The sequence below is a fragment of the Alnus glutinosa genome, chromosome 11 (genome assembly GCF_958979055.1).
Source record: "Alnus glutinosa chromosome 11, dhAlnGlut1.1, whole genome shotgun sequence".
Taxonomy (NCBI): domain Eukaryota; kingdom Viridiplantae; phylum Streptophyta; class Magnoliopsida; order Fagales; family Betulaceae; genus Alnus; species Alnus glutinosa.
Genome location: NC_084896.1, coordinates 24,229,759 through 24,248,749, shown reverse-complemented (window position 1 = coordinate 24,248,749; position 18,991 = coordinate 24,229,759). Strand labels below are relative to the sequence as shown.

The 18,991-nt window shown below is 34.9% G+C and overlaps 3 protein-coding genes across 5 annotated transcripts; all 3 read right to left on the bottom strand.

Annotated features, from left to right (window-relative positions):
* Nucleotides 1-2,019: 2,019 nt before the first annotated feature.
* Nucleotides 2,020-5,719, bottom strand: LOC133882597 (uncharacterized). Of its 3 annotated transcripts, none has more exons than XM_062321801.1 (7): nucleotides 5,626-5,719; nucleotides 5,035-5,112; nucleotides 4,877-4,898; nucleotides 4,663-4,768; nucleotides 4,117-4,224; nucleotides 3,798-3,989; nucleotides 2,020-2,400 (listed from the first exon to the last, which is right to left on the bottom strand). In XM_062321801.1, exons 2-6 carry the CDS (start codon nucleotides 5,093-5,095, stop codon nucleotides 3,888-3,890), a joined length of 399 nt encoding a protein of 132 aa, XP_062177785.1. In that variant the 5' UTR covers nucleotides 5,096-5,112; nucleotides 5,626-5,719; the 3' UTR covers nucleotides 2,020-2,400; nucleotides 3,798-3,887. The 3 variants fall into 3 exon arrangements, with proteins under 3 accessions (XP_062177785.1, XP_062177786.1, XP_062177784.1); XM_062321802.1 differs by having other exon boundaries at nucleotides 2,025-2,400; nucleotides 3,784-3,989; nucleotides 4,877-4,892; XM_062321800.1 differs by having other exon boundaries at nucleotides 2,040-2,400; nucleotides 3,784-3,989.
* A 2,060-nt stretch (nucleotides 5,720-7,779) lies between these two features.
* On the bottom strand, nucleotides 7,780-12,104 carry LOC133880932 (probable protein phosphatase 2C 63). Its single transcript, XM_062319898.1, has 4 exons — nucleotides 11,609-12,104; nucleotides 10,581-10,954; nucleotides 8,815-9,051; nucleotides 7,780-8,437 (listed from the first exon to the last, which is right to left on the bottom strand). The coding sequence occupies exons 1-4, from the start codon at nucleotides 11,886-11,888 to the stop codon at nucleotides 8,159-8,161; spliced, it is 1,170 nt and encodes a 389-aa protein (XP_062175882.1). The 5' UTR covers nucleotides 11,889-12,104; the 3' UTR covers nucleotides 7,780-8,158.
* A 3,241-nt stretch (nucleotides 12,105-15,345) lies between these two features.
* On the bottom strand, nucleotides 15,346-18,095 carry LOC133882305 (ultraviolet-B receptor UVR8-like). Its single transcript, XM_062321447.1, has 8 exons — nucleotides 17,805-18,095; nucleotides 17,524-17,676; nucleotides 17,226-17,384; nucleotides 16,577-16,744; nucleotides 16,217-16,348; nucleotides 16,043-16,126; nucleotides 15,693-15,788; nucleotides 15,346-15,610 (listed from the first exon to the last, which is right to left on the bottom strand). Exons 1-8 carry the CDS (start codon nucleotides 18,037-18,039, stop codon nucleotides 15,432-15,434), a joined length of 1,206 nt encoding a protein of 401 aa, XP_062177431.1. The 5' UTR covers nucleotides 18,040-18,095; the 3' UTR covers nucleotides 15,346-15,431.
* Nucleotides 18,096-18,991: the final 896 nt, after the last annotated feature.

Here is an 18,991-nt window from a genome sequence, read left to right as displayed (position 1 = left end):
AAGAGGGAGAAAACGACAAACAGTTGATCAAATTCTTAATTTATCAAAACTTGTTAATAAATTAGAAAGTTAGGTTTAAATAGATTAAAAATGGGATTTGTTACTTGCACAACAGGTTATGCACAACATGGGTGAGACCCACCTATTCAGGAAGATTCCTCTCATGCGAATAGTTGTGCATCAAGCTTTTCCTATTAGAAATTAAGGCCCCATTTGAAATCCACTTTTTCCTCCTCTATCTTTATATGCATTTCTCCCAAAAAAACATTAACTTCAAAACATTCTTAACTTTTTTCACTTTTTATATCATATCAACACTTTTTTATTATTTTTTAAATAAAAAAATCATTACATTACAATTTTTTTTTTTACTTTTCCCTATAAATTATTTCAATTTTATATCACATCAATTCTATTTTTCAATCATTCAAAAAAAAATTCCTAAAGGGAGGGGAGGGGTAAGGGATTTTCAAACGGGGCTAACCTCAACACTAACCATACTTGAGCTAATGGCATGCTAAAATAACATAAATCCAAAATAAAAATAATACAACCAATTTGAAAAATTATCAATAAAATGCAAACTAATAAAAAGACTAATAATAATCAAGTTCTCAATCACCAAACTACAAGGTCATGGGTTCGGTCATCCTCTGATGTTGACATCCATACACCTGTGTGATATGTGGCTAGTGTCTAGTGTGCCTATCAAAATGTCATATCGACTATCACATTTGTTATCTGTCAGTTTGTATGAGATTTGTAGTAAAAACTGTAGTATCCTAACAATACTAGTGTAAATGAGCAGATAAATAAATACAGCACTAGCTTTTTGGAACAAGTACTTTCGTTTTTGTTTAATTTGTTTACTGTTTTGGCTGTCGTAATTGTCAAAATCTGCTTTAAATTTCGTTCTTGTTGTTGCTCATCTTATGGCACTGCCTTTAAGAGATAATAGTGAAAATCTTGAGTGATATTTGGACTTGGAAAGGAAGGATTGGAGGCAGCATCTCTAAGTGCTCAATATTTGGAGTGTCAGCTAAAACTGTAATAAAGAGGGAATACAATTTAAGCACAGCATGAGGCTTCAAAAACAGAGATGAAAACATGGTTCAAATGACACATGATGAATTACAAAACTGCGAGCCTGAGCAGGATTGGGATCCACAATAATTTGAGCAGTTTTGTGAGAGAGTTCATGTGAAACCCAACTGCCCAGGTAAGTGGCCGGACAACCCCAACCTTATTTGAGCAGCTGAGTTCCATTTGAATTCTCGCAAAATGCGCTCAAATTACTAGATCCTTGTCCGAGCACAAGGATGTCTTTAGACCTGGCCTTTGAATGTTTTTTTCACGTACATTCAAGTTGTCGGAAGCAGCTAAATGACACAAGTTGGATGAGCTGGGCAAGACAAGTATGCCTCTATGTTCAGCAAAAGCTGAGTATGGCCAGTGTTGGGCTCCCTAGATGACCACAAGTGACATATTCAAAAGTGCAGAGGCATAAAGAAATGGACTCATCATTCAAGCCTCTCATTAATAGTGCAACCAAAAGAGAGTGATTGATGTGCCATCCAACAAACCATTACAAGGCCATTTTGACGCAAATTTGGCAATTACTGCTTTGAGCATATTGACACTGATCACTAAGGGCTTATAATTTTTCACACAGACCTACAAACTTCATATGAACCCAACACGAAATTAACGAGTTAAAGTTGAAGAGTCTAACTCGTTTAATTACATGACTTGGGTTATGATTAATCTATATAATCTTATACTCATATCTCAACAAAACCCGAACCCGACACAAATTGCCACCCATATTGATCATATCCAATGCACATACAACATCACAGTACAGTATAGAAAACCAATAACTAAAACTATCATGGCGTAATGACAGTTCCTATCTCATCCAAAAGTTAAAACATCATGTTTTTGTAACTTACATAGGGTATAGGAGACCTTACAATACTGCAACTCTTTCGTTTTTGTTTTTTTTTTTTTACTAATCAAAAAAATGTTCAAAATCAAGGATCTGTCATTCCAACTCTACCAAATTATTTACCAGAAAGATCAAGTCATGAAAAAAAAAAAATGTGCCTTCAAATGCATTCCACAAATACAAGAAGGAATTCTTGTGTTCACGAATAAAAACAAGAGTTTCTACACTTACACAAGAAAATGTAAAATGAATTTAATACAAACTATATATAGTTACACATGAATCAAGGAGGAAGGGCCCAAATCAGAAGTTACTTGCTCCATTACTGCTTAGTGGAATCCATATCAGGATGAAAACGAAAGTTTCCTCCAAATTATATCTCTGAAAAAAGTTTCCCTCTGATTATGTCCATGAAGTCGTTATGCATCTGTGGCTTATATTGTTTTCATAATCTGTTAAATTAAGGAGAACAAATTAGTAAGCACGAGGTTAAACACACGGTTCAGTTTATCCTATAACTATTCATGCAAGACAAAATTATTAAAGACATGGTTCAGTTTATTGTGAAGATCCTAAATACAAATGCAATACCTGAAAGGTACATTTGCGTACGGGAGGTGGGGAGGGGGGGGAGAGAGAGAGAGAGAGAGAGAAAGAGCCATAATCACTGGCTTTTTCACTTCTAAATTCTGATGGAGAAACACTATCAGGTGCCACAGCTCATATCCATTTAGCACCACATAACAATAGCCACGAGGAACAAGATATGACAATATGGTATTTCAACGATAACAATAGCAACTCAAGATAAAAGAAGTCTGCAATAATTGAAGTTAATGTACAATTCCTCAGCATTTCTGTCCACATCATACATGCTTGTGCGGAAGTGAAGACTGAATCCGGTAATAACGGCCGTTCTCTCTCTTGCCCACCCCCACCAAAAAAAGCATGTCAGTGATATCTTTAGATTCATAATCACTTCCAGAGGATGCACAAGATTACTATCCTAAGAAAATTCTCTTCTAAATCAATCTATCTCTATTATCGACACAAAGGTCCCAAATCCTGAAGTATCATCTTGAAGTGCCCTTCTAAACAAGTTTCAAGCTCATATGTAGCCCCCTCCCCAACAAAGAAAAATAAAATTCATGGTACTCTCTCTCTCTCTCTCTCTCTCTCACACACACACACACAAGTTTAGACAAATGCAACTTTAGTAATGTCATCAATTGATGACTATCAATTTGTTATATGATCTTCATGTGTTATAGCTATTGACCTGGGGTCTGGAAATAACTAAATAATGAGTCTTCCTATTCCCAGAGTTCATAATTCATAATTATTTGGGATCCATATTTCACCCACAATGTGCAAAGCCACAACCTCATAGGTAGCCAATAAATAGATCCCACAAGATCAAGTTTTTCTTTTTTTTCTTTTTATTTTATGATAAACACATGATCAAGTGTTTTGCGATAGGAATAATCCTTAATACCTATACAGAATCAATTTTAATGTTAGGAAAACATTTCATCACCAAATAGAAGAAATGACAAATTACATAAATTTCAGAATACCACATTCCATCTATGAGCTGCAGTTGCAACAATAAAATTTCTAAGAAAAAGCAGAAGCCTATTATATCCAGCCATTCATCCAAATCAAAACCTCTACAAATACCCAATATAATAAACATTCGTTTTATAATTTCCATGCCTATGGATACCAAACATTGTATTTCAGATGATTAAATTTCCATGCTTATGGATACCAATCATGTTGAACAAATGATTAAATTAATGAACACATTCAACTGTAATTTGGTCATGCACTACCTCTTTAACTGCACCTGGCTTCTATATTGTAAACGCATCAACTTGTCCTTTGCTCACGCACTACTTCAACACCAAATGCAAAATTTGGCTTCTACTGAGAGATGTCAGAGTTTTGACAGCAATAGCGCTAGTTGCTCATCAGACACCTTAACTTCAATGCAAGCTCCCAATGATGAAGCTAGCCTTGCAGCTAACTGATGCTTACACTGGAAGAGAGGGACAAAAAGAAAAGGGGGCTTGAATACAGGAAACTTATTATAAAAGAAAAAGTAAAAAAGAAACAGTTAAAAGGGTTTGACTTCATAATATGTATAAGCAAGAATGAGATCTCACACAAAGCTGTTCTCCTCTATTTACAATGTCATAGAAGAATGAGTAACACGCACAATAGTTTTCAGCAAAGCAAAAATATTCCTCCTTCCTCCGTGATTCTCCCACAACCTAAGCAGACCAGATAAGAGGGAACTTAGTTTTAGTTTTTCTCTTCCTCAAATAAATCTCTAACTACACTACCCAAATTAAAAGGTTTCTTCACCCAATCCATCTTGGGTTGAATTAAAAAAATTGGCAACTTTTTGGTAGCCCAGATTCTTCAAATTTCTCACTATTTGGCTGATGCCAACCGAATTTCTAACTTGTTCCTTCATATTTCACCCAAATCGATAAATACATCAAGACAATAGAAAATTTTTCAAACTTTGGACTTAACATTCGCCAATATTAGTTACAATTTCAAATCTATTACAAACTATCTGCAAATTAAATTTAACTCAAGCCATCTGTCCAAATCTTTTGGACCAGAGATCTAGTTGGCTATTCCATAACCATGTATATCCACCAGGGAACCAAACATGGTTTCAAGTAAAGAACAAACTTCACCTGAAAGACGAAACGCCCGCTTAGCTCACCAGAAATCCTCTTGATGCCTCTTTGATCCACTATCCTAGTGGCTCGCTCAAAGTTTTTACCAAACAAGAAATGCAAGCTGGATTTATAACAAAAAAGGAAAAAAGAAAACTCAATAATTCAACCCCATTACAATTCAATGCTAATATTTCCAAAGACACATTAAAAATGGGTTCGATATACTAACATGGATAGCTGATCATCTGTCACTGTCCCATTTCAATCATTCCTCATTACCAAATTGCAAGATAAATAATCGCAAGATCAAGTGAAAAGTCATTAAGGTGTACTAAAAAAAATAGTCAATATCAGTTTCGAAGTAGAAAAGCAAACAAAAGAAACAACCTGAACGAGTAGATTCGATGTCTTTCCACACCGCCTCCGCTACCAAACTACTTGCACTCATTCTCACTTAATTTTGCCCTAAAAAAAGCATAAATTTAAACACTTAGCACTTCTTAATACGCTTTTCCAAAGTGATTTCTTACTCTTTTTTTGATAATTAATCGCACAAAGTGCTTTCTTGCTCTCAAAGCTGAAACCAAATAAAACCCGTCTTTGAAACTAAGAAAAGTGCTTTTTCTAAAATCAGTTTGACAGCCTCTACATGGAAGTTTTTCAGGGTTTTAACAAATTAAAGAACCCAACAGAAAGCACACACGCTCCAACACTTGGAGCTGTAAGGCGCGTTTTCTGAAAGTACTTCATGCTAGCTTTTGAAAGCAAGGAAAGCGCTTTACAATCAGTTTGAGACCCACTACGAAAGAATTATTAGGGTAATAACAATGAAATGCAGCAACATGAGATAGTATGCTAGGTGCTTGTGTTAATGCCAAAACCAGAACCAAAATGAAAGGAACCAACAAGAACTAAATGGAAAGAAAATGAAAATAAAAACAATGGGAAAGCGGATGAAGGGAGGTTGGAGTTGCCCACCTGAACCTGATCATACAAGCTAGTTTCAAAGGAGGGATTTTTCCCGTTTCGATATTCTTTTTGTTGGTCTTACAAGGTGTGAAGAATGATTCGAACTAGTAACCAAATATAAGCAAGACTAATTGTAGTTTTATTTAAAATAAATAAATACTAATGGGTTTGGTTCTAATAATAAGGAATACAAAATTTGAGTCACTAAATTCCGTTTTATGAAACGTAAATTTTTATTTTATTACATTTAAAATAAAAGGGAAATATTCAAATCAATACCTTTTACTTAATATAATTGTATTCCTATATTTACTATGGCTTCATTGATTAGGGGAAAATAAAATTTAATAGTTAGCTGTTCATGCTATTTTAACTTAATTTTTAAGTTTTTAATTTCGGTAACTAGGTTCTTAAATTTTTATTTTTTTTTTCTCAATTCAATTAATTAATGAACAGAAATTTCCTACAAATTAGTTTATAGGAAATTTCATATAACCCACATATAAGATTGACGCATGTCTCTTAGCATTTGAGAAGCACATATTTTTCAATTGTCACATGCTTTTTTAATAGCATTAATAAAAAAAATATGGGTTTCTCACATGTTTAAAAGACACATGTCAATCTTATATGTAAATTGTATAAAATTCCTTACAAACCGATTTGTAAGAAATTGTTGTCCTTAATTAATTAGCGGTATAAAATGTTACATCAATCAATTAAAATCACATGACTCTCATTTGATAAGTTATTTACCAACTATAGGTGTCACGTGACACAACTACTTTGAATTATAAATATATCTTAAATAAAATAAAATAAAAAATAAAGGGTGGTCGGCTATTACTGATGACCTATTTCCGTTCTTGTAAACCAATCCAAGAATATTATTATTCATTCTCTCTATGGGATAAGATTTTTTTTTTTGGTTAAATATATTTTAGCCTTTCAAACTAGGGTATTGATCACATGGGAGAACTAATGAGAAGTTTGAAAGTAACTAAAATTGTAAGCCATTTCATCCTTTTATAGATGCCGTGCAACTCAATCAACAGAAACAATGTTTCCATCTCTTATGAAGAGACACCTCCTATGAGAACCATCACTTATAGGAGATAATTGCTTGGTTGAGCAGTGTTAATCACACCCAATATAAGCCTTCAAGTCCACATTTTAGTTTCTTATATGTTAATTGACACGTAGAGTCGCATTAATTTGTAATGGACTTGTAGTAAAAGCGGTACTCCTAGTAACATTCTTGACTTCATTCATGGAATGATGTGTACTTTGTATAAACGAAGATATTATTATTTTTACTAATAGTGGTGGTGGTTCAGTAACTTTAAGGAAATCTTTAGGCTGGGCACGTATTAAGGTAAGAGTTCGACTCCCGAAATGAGAATTCTCAATCCTATTAGTATTAATTATCTTAGGTCTCACTAATGCCCTGATAGACTTAGGTCAGACTATGATACAGTTAGACTTAATAGAGTTTATGCGGTTCTCATCGTTTAAGCCTCTCTTGTGCGGCTTCCAATAGATAAGTACTAATACGGTCACACCCAAATAGAATAGCTATAATTGGTCTCTTCCGCTTTCATGTTTGAATAAAAAGAAGAAAGAAAGATAGTATTGTATAATTAGATTTCTAATATTGTTTTTCTAAGAATATTATCTTAAGCCGGCCGCTTAAGATAATTGAAGAATTTCTAAGAATTTATATTACCTTTATCACACCGTCATCATTCATTGCCATCATCGTTGGTAGATACCAACTTACCTTTACTCGTATTACCGTTATCTCTTAACGTCATCGTTTTTTAAAATCCCTTTTTTTTCCCAAAAAAAAAGTACAAGAAAAAAGAAGCAAAGGTTATTGAACCATCACACATGTTTATTAGCTACAATTTACCACTTATCTGTCTTAAAAAAATTTAAAATAAATAAATAAATAAAATTACTATTATTTATAAATGAAGTTACAAAAGTGGTGCTCCCATGATGCTTTCTTATTTTTGAGAATCATTATCATCCAACCAAAGAAATGATATATACACTTATATCTTTTATGCATCTACACATAACTAAGTTTTAAATCCACTATTGAATTTGTGATGCCCAATATGAGTCCCAAATAGATTTAAAAATAAGATGTACAAGAGATGAATAAAAGATGTAAAAATACCATTTATCAACCAATAAAACCCGATTATCTGTAAAACTGCACCTTCTGTCAATGAATCCTTTAAAAAGAAAAAAAAATAAAAAAATAAAAATAAAAAAAGGAATAAACATTCTTCTCTGAGTATACATACTTTTCTTTTAAATTGAGTTGGAAAAATTATTAAATTGACATTTATTCTTAGAGTACGTGATTCTCACATGTGAGAATCACTTACTCTAAAAATAAATGTCAGCTTAATATACTGGATCGAAGGTTTCCACCAACACAGTTTAAGGGAAAACTTTGTCCTCCTTCAATTATTATGTAATAGTGACCTTTGCTCAGTTGTCAGTCAACCTTTAAAGGGTTTTCGTTTCTTTAGGAAACTGGGTAAAGAAGATCATCTTCTGTTTCTTCTGTCTCATCTGTATTGAGAGAGAAGATGTCAACCGGTGCACTGGTGCAGCAAACTGTATTGTGCTTCAGTCTAGCATTTGAGGAACGTGTTTGGTGGTCAAGGTAAATTACGACAGCAGTGATATCATCATGAAAATGACGCCTAATTCCCCTTTTAATTTTCTTTATGTCACCATAACTCATCTCTCTCTTCTTTGCAGCCTCCTGAATGGCAGCTCTCACCAATCTCTTAGCAATTCCCTGCATGTATTAAAATCAATGAATGGAATTGTGGCACACATGTAGTCAAACCCTAACAGTTTAGTTGATAATAACATATCTTTAGATGCCACAAAGATTATAATTGAACCATTTCGTTAGAAAGTATCCAAGGTATTCATTAAACTGAATATTAAGAATGAAGATCAATGATAGATTTGGCTTAAATGCGGTAAAAAAACACTCCAAGAGATCTTCTGTAGTTTCTTCAACCATCTAGATTTAATTTTACTCTCTTTTTCGTGATTTTCTGTAGTGTTTTTTTACAGCACCTAAACCAAATCCATCAATGATGACAGGAGTATATTAATAACGGTTGAGAAAAAGTTATAAAAGATAAGTGAAAGATGGGCACTCACAGCTCTCGGGTTTTTGAACACTATGTCTACTGCTGCTTCATCAGTTAATTGCTCCCAGAGGCCATCTGATGCAAATATCAAGAATAAGTCTTGTGGTTTAAGCTTTCTTACTAGGATTGAGGGTTCTGCTGTCATCACTGGCCGCTTCAAAGGAATAGGGTTCCCAAATTGCTGGAAAATTGGGTCTCTGTTGAACTCAGGCTTCTTAAGATAGACATCGCCAATAGATCTTGACACCTGAAGAATAAAAAGAAAAAGAAAAAATTATGACGGCTTCCTACTATCCATCACATTATTTAGAGTTATGAATCAGTTATCTAATATTTAAAGGTAAAAACAGCCAGCAAGGAATAAACATTACACTTCAACTTTTACATTGAAAAAAAAAATGCCCGAAGTTTGAATAGGAAGAAATCAAGATGAATTTCCTTAGTTACATAGACCTTAGTACTATGCTTCAGGGGGGGTCTTCATGTACATCTCATGCATGGAAGACATTACTTTTAACTTAGCTGCATGAGATGCTGGTTCGGGAGCAGAGCATATGATTCCTGGAAGAGGATGGAAGATATAAGCTCTCTTAGAACAACTTAAAATAGAGCTACTATTTATCTATCTACCTATCTATCTATCCATTACACACAAACGCATATATTCCTTTCGACATAAAGCAAAAGGAATCAGCAAAGAAAAAGCAATGGACATAGCATGATATGGATGACAACTAACTTTGGCTCTTGTGAGAGAGACCCTAGGAGATACTTAAGAAATCATCAACTATCTGTTTGCCTTGAACAAGTACGCGAATCCTGCTGGTCGGACTAATAAGCTCATAAGCATCTTTACTTTTTTGGGCTAGAAACTTCCATTCTAAGGTTGGACCACACAGACAAGCTTGTATTCTTATCATGTAATAGTTTCTTTAACACTATCATTGAGGATAGAAAAAGATACTGATTTCTACTGTTTCTCATGTTATAATGCAATGAGGATATAAATTTCCTACAAACAAGAAAATCAGAATATGAGCATTGTGCCTGTCACCAAAAAGAAATCAGCCTATAATTTAAAGAACGCACCCCTATCACAGTTATATACAAGTTCATGCTATTGTCTGCAAAATTCCTCTCAGACATGATTTAGGAGATTTGGACTGCCAAAAGTGAACTCTAGACCAAGAGAATTAGAAGGTAGCAGCATAAAGCTACTTAGATGATGGAAGACGCTTGGACACATGCATGCCAATGTTTTGATCACATGCACTGTATAATCAGAACAAGGAATAATTAGCTTAGAAAATCAAATGGGTAATGAGGATTTAGGTGATGCCAAATGCCACACCTTCTCATACAAAATTTCACATACTGCCTATGTACACAAAGAAAAGGAACTTGATATACTGATTTTGGCTCAGAGAGTTTATATGAAAGCATTACTAGAACTACAGACATGCAGCTAACGATCACCCAAAGCATCAGCTTCCAACTACTACAAACAGCAGAAAATAAAGCATAAGTAAACTGTTGCGGCCTAGTCCTCCTCCTTTGCCAACATCTAGACGAGATTCATTCTCTCTGCAGGTGTGAATAAATATTTGAAGAAAATCAAAGAAAGTAAGAACACCGAATTCTGTGAGTGAGCTCGATGCATCAAATGACTTTATATTACAACATCATTGCTTAAAATTGAAAATTTATACTAATTAAATTGCAATTAGGAGTAAATTACAAGCAAGAAACAGAACAAATGTATCACAGGTGCCATACCTGAATTATTCCCTTAACCCTCCAAACTCCACGGGTGTAGACCACAATATGTGCATCATCGGGATGCAGGGCTTCTAATTCCTTCCTCACCTCCTCAACTGCAACGTTATGATCATCCGACAATCGTTCGGCCACAACCGATTTTTTTTTACCCTCCAAAGCTCCCCGTCCAAGAACTGCTCTCGAGTCCCCAAGATTTGCCACATACAATTCATCATTTGAAATAGCACCAACAAGACAGCATGACCCAACTGAAGCAATTTGTGGCCGTGCTGGCAATGCTCGCTTCACCAAATGCAAGAATTCCTCCTCAGTGGCATCAAATGCCTTCTTTATCACATCCACTGATAACCCGCCTTGCTCTGTGGCAAACTCTACAAACGAAAGGGAGAAAAAAAAAAAAAAAAAAAGATGAGAAAGAGACAGAGAGAGTCCTAATGCAACAAGGCAAGTTCCAACAGTCCGTTTGGTTGCCAAGAAAACAAAGGACAAGACAAGAACAAGGCAAGTTCCAACGGCCCCTGCTCATGCTTTCCTTTTGTATCATCTTTCAAAACAAATTGCAGGAAACCCAACTCAAGCAAGCATAATATTCAGTGAAATCTATTCTCTTAAAGTGATAAACACCACAAATTTCATTAAATTTAAGAATTTTTCTAGTATTTCTTGTTCCTATAGATTTTCCCACCAACCAAACAGAGCCTATCTTAACAAAACAAAGACTTCCCATAATCCTATGGATCATACGACAAAAACCCAACTCTCAATCAATCAAAAATATGTTCACTGCACTTCAAAGAAGTATGTAGTTCTCTAATTTCCTTGAAAATCCTCAACAACCATAAAGTTCATGAAAAGAAAAAAATAATTATCTTAAGTCTTCCCTTTCCCTTCTATACCAACCAAACGAAGCCTCATCAAAACAAAGCCTCCCACAAACAAAGATTTTTTCTTCTTTCTTTTTGTTGGAAGATAAAAACAAAGACATATACAAAGGTTTATTGGGGTTTTGTTGAAGAGAATTTTACTTTGCATATAAGGAAAGAGGCGCTTGTTGACGAATCTGGAAGCCTCGGGGCCACCGTGACCGTCGTAGACACCAACATAGGTGGCGGAGGGCGACGTGAAGACCTGGCTCTGGTCTTCGAGGCTGGAATTGGCCTGGACCACCGCGATAGAGTAGTCCCCGGACGCGTGGGGCTTGAGGTCCGTGTGCCAGAGCAGCCCATCGCCGCCTCCACCACAGCCACAGCCTAGCCTCCCCACGAAGCAGCGCTCCAGCGGCCTGTAGCACGACCGCAGCATCATTCTCGCCCACTCTGTTATAGTCTCTCTGTTTTCTCTCCTCTGTTCCTCTGTTTCTCGGTTTCTTTGCCCTTTTCTGTGTCTGTGCTTCGGTCGGTTGTGTTGGGTTTGTGATAATGGAATTGAAAAGCGAGAGAGCGAGAGAGAGAGAGATTGCAGAGTAAAGAGAAAGGAAAGTCGTAGGGGAAGAGATGCCGCGTCAAGAGGAGCAACTAGCAAGAAAGGAGACCGATGAATGTTTGCTTTTATACTCTACGCGTTATTCAAAAAAGTGCTTTCTTTTTCTTTTCTTTTTTTCGTTTTCATGCAAAATAGGAAATAGAGGTTTTTTTTTTTTTTTTTTTTTTTTTTTTTTTTTTTTTTTTTAATCCTTTTTTCAAGACTTAGTTCATCATGCAGTAGTTTTTACTCCCAATAATGCCAATCTTTACATTAATTTTATATTAGTTGATTTAACATATTTTATATTAATTAATTTAACGTATTTTAAATAATTTTTTTTTAAGTGATTGAGATAAAAATTAACTTAAAACATGTCACATTAACTTATACGAAATGAAAATGATAAATTGATTATAAATTGATGTGAAGAGTAAAGACAAAAGAGTAGCATTATGAAAGTGTCTTTTAAAAAAAAAAAAAAAAAAAAAAACAATTCTATAGTGGTTTGTGGGAAATGCTTTTTTTTTTTCCTTTTTACTTATTTAGTTGGAAAATCACGTGCTCTAAAAATATGTCAGTTTAATAGGCTGAATTAAAATAATTTTCTAGGTTAAATACGTTACAGTCTCCTGTGGTTTCAAATCTTTATTTTTTGCACCATATGCTTTCATTTTTATCATAGGCGGTACATATGTTATGGAAAAAAAATAGAGATGATACCTCCGTCCATTTTTCTGTCCGCCCCTACATTTTTTTATTTAAAAAAAAAAGCCTTAAAATTTAAAAATTAAAAACCACGTTTTTTTTTTATTAATTTCTTTTCAAAGCCTCAAAATAAAAAATTAAAAAATATGACAGCCACTTGTCGCAATTTTAATAGTGTCATGTGTCACTAACGTGGAAATCTGTCAGTTTTGGACGGAAAAAATGAACGGAAGTACAATTTCTTTCTTTTCTCATAGCACAGGTACCGCATGTGATAAAAATAAAAGCACATAGAACCAAAAAAATAAAGATTTGAAACCACGTGAGGCAAAAGGGTATTTAACCCTAATTTTCTCATACTTAATTTTTTTCAAAAAAAAAAAAACAAAAACAACAAAAACTTTGTTCTTTTGTAATTGAGGACAATGGACATGATAACCACAGATTGTCTTTTAGGCCAAACCAATGGATTTGGTTTTTCACTTTTTCAGAATGCAATGAATTCAAAATTATATTCATGCTTTTTAAGATGCTTTTCAAGCTTATAATTGAAGTATTTTTTCATAATTGTTATCTTGTTGGATTCCAAACTATTGTTATAATCTCTCTTCCTTTTAACCGCATCGGATCCTATTTGGTTCAAATGAATTAGAGAGGAGCCGATTAGTTGAAATGGAGAGAGTAAACTTGTCTTAAAAAAATATAAAATAACAAATTTACCCTTCCACCTAAACTAACCGCTCCTCTTAGTTCTTTTGAGCTGGAGAGGATCATTGTCCCTGTTAATAGGTAGTGCAGACAATTAATGATAGAAATTTTCTACAACCCACATATAAAATTGACATGTGTCCCTTAGCATGTAAGAATCACGTGTTATTTAAATAGTATGTGCTTCTTACATGCTTTTTTAATAGCATTAATAAAAAAGTATGTACTTTTTACATGTTTAAAGGACACGTGTTCATTTTATACGTGGATTGTAAGAAATTTATGTCTGACAATTAATTGACTTTGAAATCAATACCATTTTTGCTCTACCTATTACTATTGGGGTGTGCTGTGCGCCACGAATCATCTCTTTCTATCAATCCTATCCACAATCACTTCCCAAATATGAAAGAGAAGACTTAATGGACAAGAAAAGAATTAAAAAGAAGAACCACCTACCCAAATTGAAAAGGAAAACTAATCCAAAAGAGAAAAAGTTGTACATGCAAGACAAGCCAAATCAATTTCCAAAGACATCGATCATATTTTAATAAGGGGAATGTTATGGCATTTCACACGAAAAAAGTTTTGTTTGGGATTAGGGGTGTTCATGCCGGCAACCCCCAGCATATGTTATATACAATTATTTGTTATTCGCATGTACATACACGGATGTAATTAGCAAAAATTATTATTCACATATGTGGATACAAATAGCGGTTTTATAGTATGTGAATACGGTTAATATTTTATCCAGAGGATTTAGTATATGTGACATTGTTCGATGTTTTTTTTCCAAACAAGCTCTCCATTTCAAAGTTTTTTTAAAATTTAGAAAATATTCTAAAAAACATATGGTTTGTCAAATTCTCAATCTAAATTTGACTCAAAATTTCATTTCTCTATTGATTTTTTTTTAGTATTTTCACTTTTTATTCCATGCCTTCACTTTCCAAAGCAGGAGCTAGAATTTGAAGAAAGTCTTAAATTATGGTATTAAGCGGAAGCAGAGCTTGAATCCAAAGACCAAAACCAAACTTGCAAAGAAAGAAGGTACTGTTTCAATTTTTTATGAGCAATGACTTGGAAACTCTGTTTGGATGATGGAAAAATGGGATTTGTGATTATGTGACTGTTTTGATGTTTGGCGTATGTGGAAAATTTTGATTTTATTGTCATTGATTGATGGGCATGTGTCTGAGATTGTGTTTGAATGTTGGGAAAATGTGGACTGTGATAAATAAAGAATTATATGTAACACTCTTATATGTAACACCAAGTCATCTAATTCCCACATGCCGGCGCATGAGTTCACACGCCGACGTCGGATGCCTTACTATCCTCTACTACGCCGAACACTGAAGTTGCTATTTTTTAGGCTTTTTTGCTGTTTATTTATTTCTGATTTATTATGTTGCTTGGGTTTTAGTCTCCATTTAGGAAAGACTCTTGTATCTAAATTTGTGTTTATGCCTCTCTTTTCTGCAGTCTCAGATTTGGACTATTACAGTGCTTCTACTGCATCAACCACCTTCTGGTAGTTGTTGCTGTTCCCAAGTGGGAGTACAGATGAACTTGCCTTACTCTATGCCCCATTTAGCATTTTTAACCTCCTTGTATGGCCCTTTGAGAGGACTAGATCACTTGTTTGACCAATTTCTTAAATTTTTTAATTATTTTAACACTGTTTTAGTTTAGTTTCGATCTATTTTTGAGAAGCCCACCCCTTTTTCATTTTTAGGATTGTCCACTTCTTCTTCCTTTTTGGATCAAAAGTGGGAATGATCCCACTGTAACTCTTTTCTTTATTCAATTAAAAAAAAATATAATTCAATCATTTTTTTCCAAATTCATATAACTAGTAACAAAAAATGTGAATCTCATGTTAAACATATGAAAAATATGGCTAAGCAGCCTTTTCTTTTTCTTTTTCTTTTGTCAAGGGGCAAAAGAAGTTAAGCATGGATATGATTATACACAAGGATTCTGTATGGCAAATGTAAACCCACTACCACAATAAACTTCGAATGTGGCAGCTTCGTTGAGATTGTTACTTAAGCTGACTGCTTGAGGGCAAGTTTGGTCACATGTATTCCCCAAGCCAAGTTGACCATGTTCACCCCAACCCCATGTCTTTATTTCTCCATTTTCTGCAACAACAATTATATAGAATATGAATCAGCAACTGACCACAAAATAGAGATGAAACTATAGAGATTAAAAGAACCTTGCCTGTTACCACTGCAGAGTGCTCAGCTCCGGCTGCAATATGCTCAATTTTTAAACCATCAACAGCATGGACCTTCTCCAGAATAGCGCCTCTGGGATCTGCGAGCGCAAGGAAACACACAAGTAACTACTGCATGTCACTTTATAATCAGCATCACTGCCACAACAATATATTGGAGATTATTTGCAGTAAAGATTGAAGAGCTTAAAACGTAAAGCAATTGCAGTTTACTATCATCTGAACTATCAAGCTTCAGCTATGTACCCATTAACCAGACTGTTTATGGGGCAGGTAGTGTGATAAACAAGTTACTAGAACAATCGGATGCTCCCAGCTAATTTAGATGCCATACCAGGTAATTGCTTTGGGCTCATTTTCTCAAGATCACCAAGGACTCCATGGTGGCTGCCACCGAGCATAAAAACTTCCCCATCACCTGTTTAAGATGCCAAAGGGCTAACACTGCTATTTGACTAAAGAAAAACAAAATAGAGAGAGAGGAGAAAAAGGAAATGTATTCACGTACTAGTCAATGCTAGAGCATGGTTCCATCCAAGAGCTGCTCTGGTAAACAAGAAAGATGAAAGTAAACGCTGAGGAAAGTGAGCATCTGCACTGCCACTGAACCCTCTTCCCCAAGTGTAAAGATGTCCATCAACTGACGCAACATAGAAGATACAACAACAATAAATTAGAGGGCAGAGTACATCAATGCTTAATTGGCCAAAAGAAAACTTCCTATAAGCTTCACCAGACTCTGCATTGGGTCAAAATTTTGGACCACCACATTTAAAGTTATCAGCTGATTTGATGATCTAGAAAAATGTACAAATTTATAGTCTACCTTGTTTGCCATATCAAGCAAGAGAAAATTGGATGTACTCACCAGATAATGCTGCACTATGATCTCCATTTGCAGTTATGCTAACGATTCTGACATCCTCCAATCCATGAGTTACTTCAGGAAGACTAACTGATTTGGTCTTAACGTTGGAGATACCTAGTTGACCACGCTTCCCAGACCCAAATGCATAAATTTGAAATCCTGAAGAACCTGCATCACATTGATCTTAGTGATTAAAGCTTGAACCGGATGAAAGTGATCAGGTTTAAACTTTCCTTTAGCTACGGAGTTCTACTCCATGGATATAGCTTGTGTCCATCAGAGTAAGATTATCCCTTCCCCATTATTCTTTAAAGTTCTTTAGAAATTTTAATTCCACTAAAAAAGGCAGAAAATTATCTTTTTCAAAGCTCTGCCTCTAGAGCATCATCATTGTCCTCGTTTTATTTTTCTATACATCTATCATATCCTAGCTCAAGGGAATCATCAATCATCAAAGCGTCTTTCCTGTTCATCCATCTCTACTTTCTTTGTTGCATAAATGACAAGAACTTTATCTTAAAATAAAGAAACACAATTCTTTAAGCATAATGCAGGAACATTTATGGTGCATCCTATCGAAACAGCATCTGAATGCTATAACAGCTTGTTACTACTAGTAGTACACACCAGATTCACCATGCAAATTTACCTTTCAACAACACAAGCGAATGGCGCATACCACAAGCTATCTGTTCAACATGCTTATTAACAAAGTATGAGACTCTTACAGGAGAGCAATGTGACCTGTAGTCCCCATGCCCAAGCTGACCAAACGACCCATCCCCGCAGGTAAAAAGACACCCACTATCTGAAATTATAAATTAACAAGAAATATCAATGAGAAAATATTGGGATTCCAAAATCACCCCAAAAACCACTATCTGAAATTATAAATTAACAACAAATATCAATGAAAAAATATCGGGATTCCAAAATCACCCCCCCACCTGAAACAAATCCAGAGTGGTTCCATCCAGCAGAAACATGGGCAATGAAATAAGCCTGCAAGGAAGCGACAAGCTTCGGATAAAAGCTATTAACCATGTCACAATGGCCTAGTTGGCCAGATGTACCCCTTCCCCATGTCAGTACCCTACCACCTACAAAGTGAATTGAAAAAACAATTACCCACTTGTAATTCAAAAACAAGTAAGGAAATTAAATGCATAGAATTAGAAGAATAAGAAACGGAGAAAAAACAAAGAGAAAAGGAAAAAGAGGGTGGCACCGGAGGTCAAGGCGACAACGTGAGCGCCGCCACAGGTGAGCAAAGAAATGGGTGCAGCGGAGGAGGCCAGAGAAGGAAGGTGAAGCAGCTGAGGGAGGTGCTCATCCTCTAGCCTGCCCGTGCCCAGCTGCCCCTCCGTTCCTGCTCCCCAACTCCATATTCCTTGTACTTCTTGTCGCTCCTCTTCATCCTCGTCGTCGTGCTTTGCTTCTATTCCTTTTTCATTGTGTTCCATTGTCGCCACGTTCTTACCCCAATCTTCAACTATGGACCTTCCTGCAACATTTTCCTTAAAACAAAGCCCAAAAAAGAAATACATAACATGTGAGCGACTGTGCTTTTTTAAAAAAAAAAAAAAAAAGAAAAATTATAGTTTAACCCCTTAAACTACTAGCAGTTTTGAAAGTAGTCCTCCGAACTATCAACGATTGGATTCTGTCTCGTCAAACTACCAAAAAGTTTCAAAAATATCCATTTTGTCGAAATATGCCTATAATACTCCTACCACATGTCATTTTTCAATTAAAAATAATAATAATAACTAAAAAAAAAACTAATAAATTAATTAATTAATTAATTTTTTGTTTTTACACTTGTGGTAGGGGTATTATAGGTATATTTCAACAAAATTGGTACTTTTGAAACTTTTTTGTAGTTTGATGGCTAGAGTCCAAACGTTGATAGTTCGAAGAGCTACTTCCAAAACGGCTGACAGTTTGGAGGGCTAAACTGAATTTTTCCAAATAAAAATAAACAAAACAATTAAGCCAAAAATACACTTTATTAACATAGTAACATCACTTTGTCATTTTTACCTACAAAGTTAAAAAGTGATACTTGAACAATGAACGTTACAAACTGTCAAAAACTATGACACTTTTGTGCCTCATTAGTTAAGTTTTTTCATCTATTTGAAGGAAATTATGTAAAGAAACATTAGGGAGTAAAGAGTATTATTATTGCTAAAATTTGTGGGGGTGCAACTTAGTTTTTACACCAAATCAAATATTAAAAAAATAACCGAAACCCAGAAAGATAAAGATTAAAAAATAAAAATAAAAAAACCAAATAATGAAGATAGCGGAGAGTGTTGGTCCACCCTTACCTGAGGGTGGGGTCCGGCCACCCCGAAAGACATTTTTGGGTGGCACACCCTTGATAATTTTCGGGATTTCACCTCCTATTTA